The sequence below is a fragment of the Doryrhamphus excisus genome, linkage group LG15, assembly GCF_037039965.1.
Source record: "Doryrhamphus excisus strain RoL-2023G ecotype Guam linkage group LG15, RoL_Dexc_Guam_v1.1, whole genome shotgun sequence".
NCBI classification, from domain to species: Eukaryota; Metazoa; Chordata; class Actinopteri; order Syngnathiformes; family Syngnathidae; genus Doryrhamphus; species Doryrhamphus excisus.
The window spans coordinates 4,516,526-4,537,692 of NC_136371.1; the positions used below are offsets into that span (position 1 = coordinate 4,516,526).

A 21,167-nucleotide genomic window follows, 5' to 3' on the forward strand; every position below is an offset into this window, starting at 1 on the left:
CGGCGATCGAGTGGTTAGCGCGCAGACCTCACAGCTAGGAGACCAGGGTTCAATTCCACCCTCGGCCATCTCTGTGTGGAGTTTGCATGTTCTCCAGTTTCCTCCCACATTCCAAAAACATGCTAGGTTAATTGGCGACTCCAAATTGTCCATAGGTATGAATGTGAGTGTGAATGGTTGTTTGTCTATATGTGCCCTGTGATTGGCTGGTGACCAGTCCAGGGTGTACCCCGCTGGGATAGGCTCCAGCACCCCCCGCGACTCTCGTGAGGAAAAAGCGGTAGAAAATGAATGAATGACTGAATGTAGAGGCGGTGGTAGAGCCCTGTGATTGACTGGCAACCAGTCCAGGGTGTACCCCGCCTCTCGCCCGGGGGAGGCTGGGATGGGCTCCAGTACCCCCGCGACTCTCGTGAGGAAAAGCGGTAGAAAATGAATGAATGAATGAATGTTTCTGAAATACAGTGGATACTGCTACTTATTACATTCAAACACCACACATGAATGGCGAAAAACATTTAAGTGTGCCAAAAAAAAATCAGGAAGTGGCAAACACTTTTTCACACTACGGTAAATTAATAGTCATAGTAGCAGTCCAAAGTATCATTAACACCATTACACACGAGTAATATTATGACTTCACCACGCTACCTTTTTAGTTTTTTGAGAGAGGGAAAAAAACGTAGCAATCTTCTCTTAGCTGAGTCCATTAGAATGGTGACATTTTTAATAATGGCACCCAGGGTGATCGCAGCCAGGAGCTACAGCTTGTGCATTTGCAGCTATTCAGCTTCCCTTTGATACTATTCGAAGTGGCCAGATTTTCCGAAGGTCTTTTTGATGAAAGAAGACTTCCTGGAGCTACCCACAATGCTGAGGGAGATATGGGGTGTTTACTGGCCTTTTAACATGGCGGAATGGCGTCTGGTGATCTAGCACAAGACAAATATCAAAGACATTTCACTGAATCAATACTAGGATTTTACATGCAGGTATAGTGGCTTATACGTTTTATCATTTCCTTATTTCCTTCCTTCCTTACTTCCTTCCTTCCTTCCTTCCTAACTTCCTTCTTTCCTTCCTTCATTCCTTCCTTCCTTCCTTCCTTCATTCGTAATGTGGTGCTTATACGTTTTATCATTTCCTTCCTTCCTTCCTTCCTTCCTTCCTTCCTTCCTTCCTTCCTTCATTCATTCGTAATGTGGTGCTTATACGTTTTATCATTTCCTTCCTTCCTTCCTTCCTTCATTTGTAATGTGGTGCTTATACGTTTTATCATTTCCTTCCTTCCTTCCTTCCTTCCTTCCTTCCTTCCTTCCTTCCTTCCTTCCTTCTTTCCTTCGTAATGTGGTGCTTATACGTTTTATCATTTCCTTCCATCCTTCCTTGCTTCCTTCCTTCATTTGTAATGTGGTGCTTATATGTTTTATCATTTCCTTCCTTCCTTCCTTCCTTCCTTCCTTCCTTCCTTCCTTCCTTCCTTCCTTCATTTGTAATGTGGTGCTTATACGTTTTATCATTTCCTTCCTTCCTTCCTTCCTTCCTTCCTTCCTTCCTTCCTTCATTCATTCATAATGTGGTGCTTATACGTTTTATCATTTCCTTCCTTCCTTCCTTCCTTCATTTGTAATGTGGTGCTTATACGTTTTATCATTTCCTTCCTTCCTTCCTTCCTTCCTTCCTTCCTTCCTTCCTTCCTTCCTTCCTTCCTTCCTTCCTTCCTTCCTTCCTTCCTTCCTTCCTTCTTTCCTTCGTAATGTGGTGCTTATACGTTTTATCATTTCCTTCCATCCTTCCTTGCTTCCTTCCTTCATTTGTAATGTGGTGCTTATATGTTTTATCATTTCCTTCCTTCCTTCCTTCCTTCTTTCCTTCCTTCATTTGTAATGTGGTGCTTATACGTTTTATCATTTCCTTCCTTCCTTCCTTCCTTCCTTCCTTCCTTCCTTCCTTCCTTCCTTCCTTCCTTCCTTCATTTGTAATGTGGTGCTTATATGTTTTATCATTTCCTTCCTTCCTTCCTTCCTTCCTTCCTTCCTTCCTTCCTTCCTTCCTTCCTTCCTTCCTTCCTTCCTTCCTTCCTTCCTTCCTTCCTTCCTTCCTTCCTTCCTTCCTTCCTTCCTTCCTTCCCGCTTTTCAAATACTTTTAAAATGTGTGTGAGGCAAATTGAAGAGAGACCAGGAGGATTCTGGACCTGAATGTAACAATTACAGCATTCACTTTTATTGCAAATGTTGAGCCAAAGTGAGAGGTCAACGTCAAGATAGCAGGAGGGTTTGGACCGGAGAGGGGAGCGGTGAATCCTGTGCTAAAAAAATGACATTTAGAACCTGAGTAAATATGGCAATGAGGATTAATTATCATAAGTGTGAAATATGCCCATTTCCAGTGGCAGTTCTGGCTTGAATGACGCCCTGGGCGGACCCACACTGAATGCTAAGGCCTAGCCTGCCAAAAATAAATGGGATTTTTTTTCTTTCCCCCTCGCGGTGGCCCCAACAGAATGCCGCCGCGGGCAACTACCCATATGACCCATGGCTTGAACCACCACTGCCCATTTGTACTGTATTTTATGAACAGGAAGATATGAAATGTACTGTATGTAACACTAGTCACTTTAGTGACACTAGTATTACTAATGTACTGTATTAGAATGTACTAATATTATATATTAGTGCAGTACTAAGGTCTCTGCAATGGCTTCCACACATACATGCATAATAAAAATGTTATTGTGATGTTCGGAGTGTCCTTGAATGCACCTCGCTATCGTGGATTGATGTGTTCAAGTCAGGATAAGGTTATAAAAGAGCGGGAGGTTCTTTATGACTGTGTGGGGGTGCTACACTGCCTTCATAACAGAGATGATGCGTATGGGTTAATTACACTAATAATTTTAATGCAGTAAATGAGTTACTGCTGTTGATGCACTATTTTTTTAAAGGCCTAATCATAAATATATGATATTACACATTATATTTGACAACTGTATAGGTCAGGCTTCACCTTTTGGACTTGTGAGAAAGTTTTTTTTCTGCTCGGAGGCAATGAATAACCAACTGGTGTTATGACTCCTCCATCCTGATACTTCATCTGCACTTTACTACTTACTGAGTTCTGAGAGCAAAAAAATGGCAATAGAGAACATATTTCATATTTCCATCAGTAAATGATTGTCTGTTTTATCGTTGTGTGTGTGCAGGTATGAGATCCGAGACTTGCATCTTGTGGAAGAAAGTGTTCTGGAAAGCCTGAAGGTCAAAGCCGACTTCCACAACTTCAAGCCGCGACCTTTCAACATGTTGGAATTCTACGACCGCACCGGTCATGACATCAACGACATGCTGCTCTCTTGCTACTTTCACGGCACCGAGTGCAGAGCTGAAGACTTCAAAGTGGTACGTTTGCACAGATGAACACACACCTTTCCGTACCTCCACAAGTAAATCTTCTTAATAATTACCATGGAAACCCAAACGTTTACGACTATCTCCTTCTACATAACACATACTCTGTTATTCTAGTCATTACATCTTCAACCATACAAATAGCAGTTTACGACCTCGAATGAACTTCCTTCCTTCCGTCCTTCCTTCCTTCCTTCCTTCCTTCCTTCCTTCCTTCCTTCCTTCCTTCCTTCCTTCCTTCCTTCCTTCCTTCCTTCCTTCCTTCCTTCCTTCCTTCCTTCCTTCCTTCCTTCCTTCCTTCTTTCCTTCCTTCCTTTGTAATGTGGTGCTTATACGTTTTATCATTTCCTTCCTTGCTTCCTTCCATCCTTCCTTCCTTCCTTCCTTCATTCGTAATGTGGTGCTTATATGTTTTATCATTTCCTTCCTTCCTTCCTTTGTAATGTGGTGCTTATACATTTTATCATTTCCTTCCTTCCTTCCTTCCTTCCTTCCTTCCTTCCTTCCTTCCTTCCTTCCTTCCTTCCTTCCTTCCTTGCTTCCTTCCTTTCTTCCTTCCTTTCTTCCTTCATTCGTAATGTGGTGCTTATATGTTTTATCATTTCCTTCCTTCCTTCCTTCCTTCCTTTGTAATGTGGTGCTTATACGTTTTATCATTTCCTTCCTTCCTTCCTTCCTTCCTTCCTTCCTTCCTTCCTTCCTTCCTTGCTTCCTTTCTTCCTTTCTTCCTTACTTCCTTCCTAATGTGGTTCTTATACGTTTTATCATTTCCTTCCTTCCTTCCTTCCTTCCTTCCTTCCTTCCTTCCTTCCTTCCTTCCTTCATTCGTAATGTGGTGCTTATGTTTTATCATTTCCTTCCTTCCTTCCTTCCTTCCTTCCTTCCTTCCTTCCTTCATTTGTAATGTGGTGCTTATACGTTTTATAATTTCTTTCCTTCCTTCCTTCCTTCCTTCCTTCATTTGTAATGTGGTGCTTATACGTTTTATCATTTCCTTCCTTCCTTCCTTCCTTCCTTCCTTCCTTCCCGCTTTTCAAATACCTTTAAAAAGTGTGTGAGGCAAATTGAAGAGAGACCAGGAGGATTCTGGACCTGAATGTAACAATTACAGCATTCACTTTTATTGCAAATGTTGAGCCAAAGTGAGAGGTCAACATCAAGATAGCAGGAGGGGTTGGACCGGAGAGGGGAGCGGTGAATCCTGTGCTAAAAAATGACATTTAGAATCTGAATAAATATGACAATGAGGATTAATTATCATAAGTGTGAAATATGCCCATTTCCAGTGGCAGTTCTGGCTTGAATGACGCCCTGGGCGGACCCACACTGAATGCTAAGGCTGAGCCTGCCAAAAACTCCTATTTGTATGGTTGAAGATTTAACGACTAGAATAACTAGAGTATGTGTTATGTAGACCTCTAATGAATTTTGGGTTTTAAACATTTCTGTTTAGTGGTGCTGAATGCACTGGGGCTCCAAAAGCATTACTGGGGGTTCTTGAAGAAGAAGAAAATCAGGAAATCATATCGCTTGAAAGTGAGGCACTAAGCAAATGTGTACATCTGTACGTTTTTGTCCTTTTTTTAAATTGCTGTTTGAGTTTCGTGTTTGAGTTCTGCATAATTAAGAAGTAGCACAGAATAGAGAATATGAATTGTGAACCTGACTGGAGTGAGAATCGCCTGCTAAAAACTGAAACTGCAGGATTAAATGACAATCATGTCGACCGCAGAAACCCTGCTGTTTGCTGTTGTTCCACTCATCAATTAGTCACTGGTAACATATAGTAGATCATCCCACGCCAGCCCACACCAGGCTCTCATTTGAAGCGTGGGAGATTTATTTTAGACATTAGGGCATGTTAGTAGTAATAATATTTCATATTTCACACGGGGCACATTAATGGGTTGACATGCAAGAAGAGCTCCTTTTGGAAAAGCACTGAGGCACAGAGGTTGATGTAAACAGTAGTAGCTCTGATGATTCATTTTACTCACTTCGCTGCAAAATCCGGTGGATGAAAACTATGTACCATAAATTCCAGAATAAAAAAAAACTATATATATATATATATATAACTATATATATGGTTAAATTCTTATCTTGTGACATCTGCTTTACTTCAGTACTGTGCCACTCACAAGTCGGTCTTCTTGAGTCAATCACAAGCGATCAGTGCATTCCCAACAAGCATGTCAACCCAAAATGTATACCTAATAAATATACAAACATGTACAAATACAAGTTTAAAATGAGTTTATACATGGTAAGTCAGAGGTTTCCAAACAGTACCTCATGAGCTACCATTAGCTCCTAACCACTTTACAAAGGGTTCAGTTATTTATTATCAACTCCTATATAGACAAAATTACAAAGTGGGGTTCAGAATCGGTCCTTCGTTTATCGCAGGACCGATTCCGAACCCCACAATAGTCCGCAATAAATTCAACTTTGCAATTACTTTTCTCACATTTCTCTCTTGTTAAACACTCAAAGTTCAAATCACGTTTACATTTTTAATGATTAATCTCTTGGACAAAAATATTTTTAAGAGAATTATTAAGTGACATATTCACTCCATATACATGCCTCGTACTGGCGCCGTTCAACTGTAGCGTTTTTGTATCCTTGTTAAAACGTATTGCTCCAGTTATAGTGTTACTGTTTTACTCCTCGTAGTCCTCCATAAAAAATTAATTTACAGTATTCCATAATGGCGCCGTAGTGATCATACAACTATGATTGCTGGAGGAAACATGCGCAGAACATAGTGGGCAGGTTCTCATTTAGTCAGTCGGACGAACTAGACATTCAACTCTCACATGATGATACAACACCCTCGACTGGTTAGCAGTCGTAAATACAATACCACACATACAACAGAGCATCAATAGATATTGCTCTAGTACATCACAAGGGCGCAGAACACAATGCACGTTCATACGCTGCTAACTTTTTTCATTTTAAAACATTTGTACCCATTGTTCCTAAGTTCTTTTGTGTTTGATATGTGGTTGTTTGGTCAGCAGTCTTGAAAATCCAAGCCTCTCATTAACCTTTTCTTCTCATTTGAGAGGAATAGATAATTTATGTGCTTACAGATGCAGGCACGCATGTCTACTGTGATAGAGCCATTGCTCTCCTCTTTGAAACAGCACTCCTCTGCAGGAAATTACATCTGTCCAGAACACAGAAGCAAAGTAGGTGCTTCCCCCCAGAGCGGTTTAGGGCCTTTATTTCCCTCTTCTGAACTTCCCTTTGTTGTCTAAATCTGTGCAGAGTTGTAGAAAAGTGGAACATGCACTTCCTTTGATGCGATGCATTGGTAATCTAGTCACTTGTTTCGTTCCGCAGTGCTTGATGAATGATGAAAAGATGTATACACCCGCTGACACTTCTTTGTACGGAGATCAAAAGGGGGGGGGGGAAGAGGCTGATAGGACGTTTTGATACATTTGCATCAAGAATACAGAGTTTGAAATCGGCTGTTTGGGCTTGAGAGCAAGCCTCGTGTTAATGGGTTAAGTCTACGTTCGATCTTCCACCTTGAAGCCAGAGTCAAAGTCATGTAAGAGGTCACTGAAATTGAGTCAAATTCAGTCAAATTGTACCCAGACAAACGTCAGCTAAAACAGGGGTCTCAAACATGCGGCCCGCGGGCCAAATGTGGCCCGCAGGACACTAGTTTGAGGCCCCCGCCTTGATATGAAAGTTTAATGTTAGTTTGATATGGATGCTGTATGGTATCATGTACCCAGAAAAAATTATGACGTTTGATTAATGTTCATGTTAAAGGTTAAATAACTGTTAATAGTTATCCTCCCTATCCGTGTGGAAGTGTTAAGTTTTTGGCTATTTAAGTTTAAAGGAAATAACTTGATGAAATAACAGATGGCGGAAATGCACACGAAAGCTGCTTGCCAACCGCCAATAAACAACAGAAGAAGAAAAACACCACGAAGAAGAACGCACCCTGACAAATTTCCGTTTGAGCGGGCACAAGATACCTGAAGCAATTGGAATATTTGGGTTCATATATTCATGGCTATTGACATTCATTCATTCATTCGCTTTTCCTCACGGGGGTCTTCGGGCGAGAGGCGGGGTACACCCTGGACTGGTCGCCAGCCAATCACAGGGCACATATAGACAAACAACCATTCACACTCACATTCATACCTATGGACAATTTGGAGTCATGTTTTTTGGAATGTGGGAGGAAACCGGAGTACCCGGAGAAAACCGAACGAGAACATGCAAACTCCACACAGAGATGGCAGAGGGTGGTATTGAACCCTGGTCTCCTAGCTGTGAGGTCTGCGCACTAACCACTCGTCCACCGTGCCGCCCGGCTATTGACATAATATTTACAAATGATGATTAATCAATGTTAACTACAAAAAGTGATTTCGACACTTAGAGACATGGATGTAAGGTGACTATAGGGATGTTATTTCATATCTAAAGGGCTGTAATAAATATTTAGAAAAGTCATAAAAATTAATTTAACGCGTCTTAGGGTCTAAACTTGGGGTTCCATTTCAGTCCTGTGATGTTTCATCTGACAAGTTTCCGGTTTGAGTGCTCTAAAGTCCCCAATCGGATTTGTCTTAAAGCAACCCTGAGGCTACCCTCACCTCCCCCTGACAACACCGCCACCGCTTGGAGCAGGAAATGAAGTCCACTCCTTAGAGAGCTAGGGGGCCTTTTATAATACCCATGCTTGAATTTCCATGAGATTTAGTGGTTTAAAGCGACAGAAGCGATACAGCCCACCACCCACACTGCCCCGGGGGGAGCATGTGGGTCAGCACAGCTGTGCGCCGTTTCCCGGATCCTGAACATGGTGGCAAGCTGAGCTTTGCAAAGTTATGTCACCTCTCAGTCAGGGTGTTTACCCCCATTCTGTCCCCTCACGTCCTCCAATCTTCAACCGCATTCTTAGTTCGTCTAAAGCCTCATGTAGTGAATCCCTCACGTCAGACCCCCTTTGGGCATGACAATCCTCATTATGTTGTCGTGTCATGCTTTTGCCTCCCTCCCTTTCCTCTCTCACTCCAATGCCCTTCCCTTTTGTTCTACTTGCTCTCATCACATCCCCTTTCAATTAGGAGTGAAGGGCTTTGTGCACTAAAAAAATATCTCTTAATGAAAACTCATTTAAGATATTAGGCAGGAAATCACTCAAACAGCCGACTAAATGCATTTTTCATTTCCCTGCACACTCTGTGGTGATTAAAAAAAATGGATGCATGTAGCGGATTAAAGTCATATTTGCCAACATGCTGAACGGAGACTATTTAGTGCTGACCACCAGCACATCACGGTCATTGCAGGCCAAAGTAACCACAGCGCCTAAATCAGCAGGTGAATACTCAGGGCTCATAAAGGAGACTTAATCTTCTGCACAAAAAAGGCATCTATCAGCAGTGGGACTATCGAATGGGAACGGGAATGAAGTTTGACTTTACCGAGCGTCTTTTAAAATGTGTCGTCGCGCTCAAACTCATTTCTTTCAGTGAGTTTAACCTTTGTACTTATGAACTTAAGATAACTGTCTAAGATAACTAAGATCGAAAGTTAATTTACCTTGTCTCAAAATTAAGTATGTCAACACAATAATCCAAACATCAGAGATCATCGCTATATTTACTGCTCAAATGATCATCAAATGTGTTATGAATCAATTATTTGTCACAGCAACAAATGCCCTGATGCTTCAAGTAGTCAGAATCAAAAATTGTAATGAGATTAAACACAGTTTTCAAATTAATTAATCATGATTAATCACCTTTTGTACTGTACAGTATGTCTGATGTATGCCAATTTGTACTGTATTTTATTGAAAGAAAGATAAGACCGGACAAGATTATAATATATAATATGTATTGTATGTCCCGAAGACATCTGGGATAGGCTCCAGCACCGCCGCAACCCTTGTGAGGATAAGCAGTAGAAAATGAATGAATTAATGTATTGTATTGTATTAACAGCTACTATAAATGTAGTTAGAATGTTGTATTTTCGTGTTAAACGATGCCAAAGTTTGGGATGGTTCAAAACGCTGTGTTTCAAAAAGCGTGGCAAAACTGTTCCTTCGTGATGTCACAGAATGGAGGGACTTCCTTATATGGTTCATAATTAGGAAGCACTTTGGGCGTGTGGCACAAATCACAAATACAAAGGAAATACCGATGGAATAGGTGCAGATTCTGGAAAAATCGAAAACATTTTTCTGTGCGGGTTATTGTGTGTAGCTGCTCTATAGGAGACCACAACTCAATATAAAAGGGTAGAAAAATTAGCATTCATTCATTAATTAATTTTCTACCACTTATCCTCACAAGGGGTGCTGGAGCCTATCCCAGCTGTCTTCAGGCGAGAGGCGGGGTACACCCTGGACTGGTCGCCAGCCAATCACAGGGCACATATAGACAAACAACCATTCACACTCACATTCATACTTTTGGACAATTTGGAGTCGCTAATTAACCTAGCATGTTTTTGGAATGTGGGAGGAAACCGGAGTACCCGGAGAAAACCCACACATGCACAGGGAGAACATGCACACACAGAGGGCCGAGGGTGGAATCGAACTCGGGTCTCCTAGCTGTGTGGCCTGCACGCTAACCACTTGTATAAAAATGAGCATATTTATTAATAGTAACATTTGAATCACACTTTAGCCGTGCTATTATGAGAAATAATGACAACTTAAGTTGAATTCCCATGTTTTGAGTTTACTTTCTGGGATTTCCGAGCATACTTAAATGCACCAAATTGTACTTAAAAACTAAAGACCTGCAAAGCGAGTGATAAGAAAACCCACGCATTGTTTTTCTTTACATGCATAATAAAGATATTGTTGGCATATTTGGACTATTTATGAATGCATCTCGCGCTAGTCGAGTGACAATGTTTGGAGACAAAAGTAGACAAAAAAAAAGGTAGCACATATGTGACTGTGCCAAGCAGGTTTAGGAGCTATATGATATATGCTCTTCATGCCTCAGAGATCATCCCATGTTGTTTAAGGGCGGACAGCCACACAGCATCTCCATGACTCCAGCTGGTTTCTAGACAGATCAGTAATGCTGCTCAAACACGCTCTATTTGCCCAAGTCTATGAGGGGAGGGTTTGCTTTTTTTATAAAGACATTTTGGACCGAGTGGGACTGAAAATAGCTCAAGTGGTCTGCATTGCTCTGCCCATGGTTTATTTATCCCGAGGTTCAGTGCAGGTGACTCTGCAGGCCCAGACTGTGCACAAACCGGCAGAAGACTTCAATGACACGCTGACTATTAGAAAGCGGAATGAAGCAGAGCTCCCGATGAGTTACCTCAGCTTAAAATCTGCTCCATCTTGTGAAGAAGCAGCAGGATTCTGCACCATCCGGAAACCTCTTTGACGAGCAGAATAAGCTTTTCCTGTTTCTGCCCTCTGACTGTTCCCAAGGTCACCGTGTCAGCCTGAATAGCAATCATGACAGACTGTGTTTCAATATTTCACTCCAAGCAGAAGCTGTAGTAATTCTGCATTTGATCAAATTTACCTAAGATTTGACAGATCAGATCAGATTTGGACCCTTAATCAACAAGTAAGTGGTTCTATTGACAGTCGTTGATTGCATTTAGCATCAAGTACCAGCAATCGCCGGTTGTGTTTTATAACATACCTCATACAGAGAACAGATCTGTGTTGACAGTTTAGTGATAAGTTTAGCGAGTAAGTGTTTCTTTCATACAGTATTTGCATATTGGTAGTGTTCATAAGGAAAAAAATGTGTTTTTTGGGGGGGGTCTATATAGTATATAGATTTTTTTAAAATATAGAATCATTAATAAAGTGACAAAACACAAGACATTCATACACACAGGAAAAAAGTGTCATTAGAAAGGATGGCCACCATCATTCATACATTAGTGTTCCCAAGGTCACCGTGTCAGCCTGAATAGCAATCATGACAGACTGTGTTTCAATATTTCACTCCAAGCAGAAGCTGTAGTAATTTTGCATTTGATCAAATTTACCTAAGATTTGACAGATCAGATCAGATTTGGACCCTTAATCAACAAGTGGTTCTATTGACAGTCATTGATTGCATTTAGCATCAAGTACCAGCAATCGCCGGTTGTGTTTTATAACATACCTCATACAGAGAACAGATCTGTGTTGACAGTTTAGTGATAAGTTTAGCGAGTAAGTGTTTCTTTCATACAGTATTTGCATATTGGTAGTGTTCATAAGGAAAAAAACATTTTTTGGGGGGGGTCTATATAGTATATAGATTTTTTTTATATAGAATCATTAATAAAGTAACAAAACACAAGACATTCATACACACAGGAAAAAAGTGTCATTAGAAAGGATGGCCACCATCATTCATACATTAGTGTTCCCAAGGTCACCGTGTCAGCCTGAATAGCAATCATGACAGACTGTGTTTCAATATTTCACTCCAAGCAGAAGCTGTAGTAATTTTGCATTTGATCAAATTTACCTAAGATTTGACAGATCAGATCAGATTTGGACCCTTAATCAACAAGTGGTTCTATTGACAGTCATTGATTGCATTTAGCATCAAGTACCAGCAATCGCCGGTTGTGTTTTATAACATACCTCATACAGAGAACAGATCTGTGTTTACAGTTTTGTGATAAATTTAGCGAGTAAGTGTTTCTTTCATACAGTATTTGCATATTGGTAGTGTTCATAAGGAAAAAAATGTGTTTTTTGGGGGGGGTCTATATAGTATATAGATTTTTTTTTAATATAGAATCATTAATAAAGTAACAAAACACAAGACTTTCATACACACAGGAAAAAAGTGTCATTAGAAAGGATGGCCACCATCATTCATACATTAGTGTTCCCAAGGTCACCGTGTCAGCCTGAATAGCAATCATGACAGACTGTGTTTCAATATTTCACTCAGCGTGAATTTGAGATCACTTTAATGACATGCAGTAACAAGCCGCTGACTAACAGAGTGGAAGGAATGAAGCTTTGTAACAGGAATTTAAGAGAGAGAGTAAGAACATTCGGTGTGGTTGAAAATGGGTTATCCAGTTAGATGCACAAGCACGCATGCTGTTTTACTTATGTTTGGACTTAGGGGAAAGGGCAGATGTGTTTTGACTCCAAACAAAAACCTGAGTATGCACAAAATCTTGAGTTTTAGTGAGAACAGATTGTTGCAATGACAGGTGTGCACTGTGCAGGAGTTAATGTGGTCCGAGCAGGCTAAAGTGGGGGGGGGGAATTAGCTGTAGGCGTGTTATCTAGAGCGAAAATTAGAGTTATAATGAGGATTTGAATGGGAGGAGAAAGCAGCAGGAGATTATGACAAAAAGGCAACCGACACAAGTATAAGCGGCCCAAAACTTCAGCTTACATGAAATAAAAAAGCTACGGTGATGTTAATATCTTTGCCAATTAGTCGACACAGCTAGAAAAAAAAAAAACACACACAGATAAAACGCTGCAGGAAGCAGCGGCATTGGCAACAATTTCGCTAGAGAGGACCCGACACACCGATAAGTATTTCCTGAATGTGGCATCGCACTTTTATCAGCCTCAAACTGGCATGGCCCCTGCAATTACTGAGCTAATCGGTTAGCCACTGTTATTCCGGTTTAGTTGACCCGCTGTTGTTTTTAATCTCCAGTGTGTCTGCAGGAAATACAATCTTGCCCATAGAGTAAGTGTCAGGAGCCACAGTTCACTGTGGCAGAGAGATGTGTGCATGTGTCTGTGTGTGTGTGTGTGTGTGTGTGTTGGGGGGGTAGCTGATGGGTTGTTGCAAACCAAAGATTAGCATTGTGACATTTTATGTTTACTGCAATGGAATGACAATGCAAGCCCAAAGTGTTTACACTGACGTGTTATTTAAATGGACGAATAGGATACAGATTTGCGTTGGATAATAATAAGATAAAGTAAAACCACAATTTGTTTTCTATACTGCTTATTTCGTCCAGGGCAAAAGGGCACAGTGGGGGTGTGCGGTGAATTGTAAGGGGGGGGGGGGGGGGTTGAGAGGAATATTCAATATTAGTGTAGACCTGCCAACGTTTCATACTCCATTTGATATGCGTGTATGCTTCACTACAATCCATTTGGTTGGTTTCAGTTTCAAATTCAGTCTGTACAGTACAGACAAATCAGGGGTCTCAAACACGCGGCCCGCGGGCCAAATGTGGCCCACAGGACACTAGTTTGAGGCCCCCGCCTTGATATGAAAGTTTAATGTTAGTGCGGCCCGCGCAAGTTTGATATGGATGCTGTATGGTATCATGTACCCAGAAAAAAATATTACGTTTGATTAATGTTCATGTTAAAGGTTAAATAACTGTTAATAGTTATCCTCCCTATCCGTGTGGAAGTGGTAAGTTTGTGGCTATTTAAGGCTACAGTTCAGGTCGCTAGCTCTCTAGTTCGCGAGTTAGCATGTGTCGCAATGTGACTATAGTTGTGTTTTGTCTTGTCCTGACAAAACAGGACTATAGTCACATTTATACTCTTTTTATTTACAACATATTGTGCAACTGCAGGGTCTTGAGACACATGCTAACTCGCAAACTAGAGAGCTAGCGACCTCAACGGTAGACTTCAAGTTATTTCCGTTGAACTTAAATCGCCAAAAACGTACCACTTCCACACGGATAGGGAGGATAACGTAATAATTTTTTCTGGGTACATGATACCATACAGCATCCATATCAAACTTGCGTGGGCCGCACTAACATTAAACTTTCATATCAAGGCGGGGGCCTCAAAGTAGTGCCCTGCGGGCCACATTTGGCCCACGGGCCGCGTGTTTGAGACCCCTGGTTTAGATCTTCTATTACCAAGGATTGAACGATAAAGTCTTCTCTGCTCTCCACCCACATACTCACAGCAAACACGATGCAACTATTTTTTTCTGTTGGTAATGAAGGGAAATGAAAACCATCATTCATCCCCTATGCATCCACATAAGCCGAAATAGGCATTCCCACTTAATGAGTTATGTTCTGACAGCCACACAGAGTAGAGGACATCAGTCAATGCAGCATGCCGCCATGCTTAGCAACAGCAGGTCTAATTGGCTTTGCCTTCGCTGCTTCCTCACTGCCGGTCATTGCTTGTCAGCGGCTCTGATATGTGAAGCGGAGTCCAAGTTGGAAGTGAGCCCACGTCGTGTTTTCTTGCACCACCTCTCCAAGTGTCCTTCAGGTGACAGGAGCGCACCTGTTTTAAGGTAGCACAAACTTGATTGTTATGCACTTCCAGTCTTCAGTCTGCGCCACCTCTCCACCTCAATTACACCCTTGTGACTGAGTAAAGGAGAGGTATTAGGCTCCGGTGGGGGGGGGGGGGGGACCAAAACCAAGGTTGCAGGCCTCACATTCTGGTTTTTTACTCAAACCTCTCTGATGGCTCACCACTTCTACTTTTTTTTTATGTTACAAGAAACTTAATACTTGCAGGAATGATGGCGTGCTATTCTGCTGTGACCAATCTCTTCACCACTCTGGGCCACAAAATACGAGCACAGCCCTGACATATTTCAGTCTATAAAGTTTATGGGGTGAATTCACTGGCAAACAGACACATCAAACATATGGTGCAGATGCAAAGTCGGCGTGTCCGAACGGCAATTTCAACGAGGAAAAGGTTGAACAGAGTCCATAGGGTGGGAGAGGGTGGGAATGACAAAAGATGCTGCAGCTGAAGATTATTGAGCATCGGATGCACTAGGACATCCAGATGTCACTGTGACACAATTCCGGTTGATTGGTGCTCCATCGTGTGCATCGAAATATTGCGCTACAACACACGACGTCTACAGTTTCAACCCGAGGAATAAATTCACGGTGCGTTTGATAGCCTTGTTCTCACTAAGGGTTACCTTGAACGGTCACTTTAAGGTCATAGTTTAGGAGTTGAACTTTTTCTTGTTTTTTCAGATGCAGGATTGAATAAAAGTCATGTAAAGCTAACATTATACAGTCTTAAGTATTGTGTGTTCACAGTGTGATGACATTAAATTGAAAAATTCCGTTGTTTGTCTATATGTGCGCTGTGATTGGCTGGCGACCAGTCCAGGGTGTAACCCTGAATCTGTCTATAGCACGGGTCTCAAACTCAATTTACCTGGGGGCCACTGGAGCTCGGGTCTGGGTGAGACTGGGCCGCATCAGGTTTTCCCCAAAAAAAAAACAAAAAACAAAAAAACGCATTTATTAAAAACAGAAAAATGAATAAACTTTGCTTTGGTTCCGATTTTCTACAATAAAAGCTCTGATAAAACATTCCACTGTTCTCAAATATCTTCATTTTAATTTTTCTACACAAAATAAGATGAAAAATAAATAAACAAATCAAGAATAAAGAAAATCAATCAGTGATAAATAAATATAATAATAATAATAATAAAACGGCAAATAATAAAAACACATATAGTTGGTGGGTAGACAAATTATTTTTTTCAGATTAAAATGAACAAAGCATTATTAGAGCCCTGTAGACATGACAAAACACGACTATAGTCACATTTATACTTTTTTTATTTACAACATATTGCGCAACTGCAGGGTCTTGAGACACATGCTAACTCGCAAACTAGAGCGCTAGCGACCTAAACGGTAGCCTTCAAGTTATTTCCTTTAAACTTAAATTGCCAAAAACTTACCACTTCCACACGGATAGGGAGGATAACTATTAACAGTTATTTAACCTTTAACATGAACATTAATCAAACGTAATAATTTTTTCTGGGTACATGATACCATACAGCATCCATATCAAACTTGCGCGGGCCGCACTAACATTAAACTTTCATATCAAGGCGGGGGCCTCAAACTAGTGTCCTGCGGGCCACATATGGCCCGCGGGCCGCGTGTTTGAGACCCCTGGTCTAGAGTGTCCCAACTTTAATAGCTCCACTATCCATTGTTCACAGAGACTGAGTCACCAATTGTTGGGTTTCTACTACTACTTTCTTAGGTGCACTTTCGTAGGCGCCATATGATTACTGTGAGTGTGTACGAAAACCGAGACGTATTTCCGTCAAATAACAGAGCATGTAAAATGAGGTTCTGTTGTATAAACAATACTCAAGAGAAATTACGTGTGGAGCTGAAAGGTTAATTGAAATATGAACAACTTATGACAATAACCTCCTTATGGAAGGTAATCACATACTTTGAGGTGGATTTTATAACGCCATTGTTGCTTAGAGTGATTGGATTCATGCGTGTCAGTCAATTAAAAAGTAATCAGCATCCTGTGTCATCACCTATGGCACCTAATTAACGCCAGTGTTGTTTTAATCATACCGCGATAGCAGTGGGAGGAGACAGCTTTGAGTGACATTCATTGTGTTCTTCATTAGAGGGCAAACAAATGAGCACCACTCTTGCAAAAAGTCCATTAAAAGGGGGACGTTAATCTAATCACTATTACAAGGTACATCAGTTTCAACCTCATTTGGAGATCATTTTCTAATAACCTTGTCACGTCTTGGCATTGCAGCGTTGAGATGCAAGAGACCAATCGGACCAATCCGATATTGGATCCAGTGTAATTGACGTATTGGAAATTTCAGGTACCACCTGCAGAGATTACTGATGCATAATCCGCAACTGTGCTTTTGGCATAGTTGCATTTTACAGCAAACAGAACACTGGTATCAGAATTGTATATGTACCAGTAGAAATCCAACCCGGTTCGGATCTGGTTCAGATATGTAATTAATTTTTGCATCCCCAGTTGGCAGCAAAAAGTTGTTACAAAGACATCAAAAATGGTAAAAATGGTTAAAAATGGTAAAAAATGGTAAAAAATTGTAAAAATGGTACAAAAAAATGGTAAAAATGGTAAAAAATTGAAAAAATGGTAAAAAATGGTAAAAATGTAAATCCTAACAATGATTGATAGCTCCATATGAGCATAAACTTGTCCAACTGTGCTTTTGGCATAGTTGCATTTTAAAGCAAACAGAACACTGGTATCGGAATTGTATATGTACCAGTAGAAATCCAACCCGGTTCGGATCTGGTTTGGTTTGGATATGTAATGGATTTTTGCATCCCCAGTTGGCAGCAAAAACTTGTTACAAAGACATCAAAAGTGGTAAAAAATGGTAAAAATGGTTAAAAAAATGGTAAAAAAATGGTAAAAAAATGTAAATCCTAACAATGATTGATAGCTCCATATGAGTATAAACTTGTCCAACTGTGCATGTGGCATAGTTGCATTTTAAAGCAAACAGAACACTGGTATCGGAATTGTATATGTACTAGTAGAAATCCAACCCGGTTCGGATCTGGTTCGGTTCGGATATGTAATGGATTTTTGCATCCCCAGTTGGCAGCAAAAAGTTGTTACAAAGACATCAAAAATGGTAAAAAATGGTTAAAAAAAATGGTAAAAATGGTAAAAATGGTAAAAATGTAAATCCTAACAATGATTGATAGCTCCATATGAGCATAAACTTGTCCAACTGTGCTTTTGGCATAGTTGCATTTTAAAGCAAACAGAACACCAGTATCGGAATTGTATATGTACCAGTAGAAATCCAACCCGGTTCGGATCTGATTCGGTTCGGATATGTAATGGATTTTTGCATCCCCAGTTGGCAGCAAAAACTTGTTACAAAGACATCAAAAGTGGTAAAAAATGGTAAAAATGGTAAAAAAAATGGTAAAAATGTAAATCCTAACAATGATTGATAGCTCCATATGAGTATAAACTTGTCCAACTGTGCTTTTGGCATAGTTGCATTTTAAAGCAAACAGAACACTGGTATCGGAATTGTATATGTACCAGTAGAAATCCAACCCGTTTCGGATCTGGTTCGGTTCGGATATGTAATGGATTTTTGCATCCCCAGTTGGCAGCAAAAAGTTGTTACAAAGACATCAAAAATGGTAAAAAATGGTAAAAAAAAAATGGTAAAAATGGTAAAAATGGTAAAAATGGTAAAAATGGTAAAAAATTGTAAAAATGGTAAAAAATGGTAAAAAATGGTAAAAATTGTAAAAATGTAAATCCTAACAATGATTGATAGCTCCATATGAGCATAAACTTGTCCAACTGTGCTTTTGGCATAGTTGCATTTTAAAGCAAACAGAACACCAGTATCGGAATTGTATATGTACCAGTAGAAATCCAACCCGGTTCGGATCTGATTCGGTTCGGATATGTAATGGATTTTTGCATCCCCAGTTGGCAGCAAAAAGTTGTTACAAAGACATCAAAAGTGGTAAAAAATGGTAAAAATGTAAATCCTAACAATGATTGATAGCTCCATATGAGTATAAACTTGTCCAACTGTGCTTTTGGCATAGTTGCATTTTAAAGCAAACAGAACACTGGTATCGGAATTGTATATGTACCAGTAGAAATCCAACCCGGTTCGGATCTGATTCGGTTCGGATATGTAATGGATTTTTGCATCCCCAGTTGGCAGCAAAAACTTGTTACAAAGACATCAAACATGGTAAAAATGTAAAACCTAACAATGATTGATAGCTCTGTATGAGCATAAACTTGTCCAACTCATCACCTGGTACAACACAGCACTTCTTTACGAACATCATCAGTCCCAGGATGTCATACAGATGTTATTTTTTCCTAGTAAACCCGCTTGTGTATTTCCCACTTTGATTGACGTGCTGCAGCCGAAGCTCCATATTATGCAGATTGCACAAGGAGCTCGTCATTTGATTACCTTTGGTGTTTTCATAAATAGATATTTTCACCTTGAATGAATCTTTCACACCAGCATCATCCTGAGTATATGTTGTTCCTCCGCACAACTGCAGTATTTGTTTTTATTCTGCCCTTGCAGGCAACCTTGAAAAACTTACTATGAACAGAAAACAACCCAAAGACACTAGTAGTAGAAGTAGTAGTAGTAGTAGTCACTGGTATATTTACACCTATGTGGTATAAATAAAGTGGTGCTATAGCGCCGTACCTTTATCTTTGGCCCGTTTCTCCTCTTCTTTCTAAATTTAAAATGTTTTTTCTTTTCCGTGCTAAACTGATACAAAAAAAGACAGCTCAATAATGCACGTAATGGGACACACCTATCCCTCAATGCAAAACCGACATTTAAAACAAAAATTTATTGTTTTACATACATGCTGTAACATGTAATAACGGGTATATTCACGATAATATGTAATACCGTGAGTATTTTGTCGTATTTTGTTCGATTCACATTTGACATAGCAACATAGAAATGAATGCCAACACCTTGCGGTCATTGGATGGTCATATCAGGGTACATTATTTAAAAAAAAAAACAACAACCTTTTAACTGTATTATGGAAAGCAGGAAGTGAACAAATGTAACAGTTACTGATTGTAAAAGTACCAGATGGAGGGGTAGGATTTAATAAGCTTTGCTTCTTCCTACTCCTTTTGGACATGCGGAACTGTGAACTGATTATGGGATGCATTCAATTGTAATCTGATGCATATTCAAATAAAAATAAAATAAAATTAAATTAAAAAAAAATAAATAAAATTTAAAAAAAAATAATAAAAAAAATAAAATAAAATAAAATCATTACCATTACATACTGGGAAGGTCTGGGTTTAAATCTCTGTGTTGGCATTTTCTCCCTATGCATGTGTGGCTTTTCTCGGAGTACAGTCCAAGAATATGTATGTTAGCTTCATAGTCCAATCTATATGCGCCCTGACTTACGATCAGTCCAGGGTATATCCGGCCTCTCCTGACCAAATTCAGCTAGGGTAGGCTCCAGCATATGCCCACGAGTCTAGTCCTGACAAACGATATAGAAAATGTATGGATGTAGACTAAGACGTACAATGTCCTTTTCCAACTGAAAGAAGTCATACCAGAAAAAAGGCAAAAATTGACAAAGAGTCTTAACTGAAGTGCTGAGGCTGACACGCAGGCTCAAAGCCAGGGTGAAAAGCGCTTCAAGCAAAGAAAAGCAGAAATATAAAAATGTGAATTTAAAGGATACTGACAGCGACGACAACTCATTGAGGCAGCCAAAACAACACAAAGCAAAGGTCTTTAAAGTCAAACAAAATGAGTCCATTCTAAGAAATCACTGCAGTACTGTAAGTAATGTGCTAGAAAGCTAACCTAAGCTTGCTCTTGGGCTTCCATGCACTTTACACATGATTCATGTTTATCTTACCAGCCAGCTTGTTGCGATTGGAATTGATTGACAGCTTCAACTTTTGTGCCTTAATTAGATGATCTTTTTTTCGTTCTGAAACAGTAGAAGAGGAGCTTTGATATGTTGGCTGTTTTTTTCTCGGCGCTGTGTGAAATTAGTCATACTTGAACGGTCAACCCATGCAGGGAAGTAGCCTCGGGGCCTCTTTGGCCTTGTGTTAACACTCCTGATGCCCAAAAAAAAAAAAAGGGTGAAAAGGGTCTCGGTGATGAATACAACATGAACTGAATCTGGGCTTTTGTGATTATGAGAGTTAATGAAAGAAAGGGGGTGTTTGGTAGGTTCTTACTTCTGCGGATCAGAGGGAACATTTCGGTGCCTTAGGCTCAGATGCTTGTTGCCTGAATAAATGAGCTTTAATGTCTTTTAATGTCTTTTCCTGATATGAATACGTTTACTGCTTGCTCATCACTCTTCAAATACTCAGCTTTTGTATGACACCTCAAAAACATCGAACCTTTGCATTGTATTTGCATTGCAACAATGCGGAGGCTTCCTGTGTTGTAGTAGTCAATAATGACAATAGAAGCGACATTCTGATCATT

At 40.2% G+C, this 21,167-nt stretch overlaps 1 protein-coding gene and 1 long non-coding RNA gene across 3 annotated transcripts in view; one reads left to right on the forward strand and one right to left on the reverse strand.

Annotated features, from left to right (window-relative positions):
- The window catches only part of LOC131104294 (acid-sensing ion channel 1-like), a 41,684-nt gene that overhangs the window by 3,006 nt on the left and 17,511 nt on the right, over positions 1-21,167 (forward strand). Inside the window, exon 2 of one of the 2 annotated variants that reach the window (XM_058051317.2) lies at positions 3,204-3,399. In XM_058051317.2, coding sequence (XP_057907300.1) covers positions 3,204-3,399 — 196 coding nt within the window. Of the gene's footprint in view, positions 1-3,203; positions 3,400-6,307; positions 6,609-21,167 lie in introns of those variants that run through there. The other variant, XM_078796580.1, reaches the window with a different exon arrangement.
- LOC131104300 (uncharacterized) overlaps positions 1-21,167 on the reverse strand; it is a 39,802-nt gene that overhangs the window by 788 nt on the left and 17,847 nt on the right. The gene's annotated exons all lie outside the window — the stretch shown is intronic.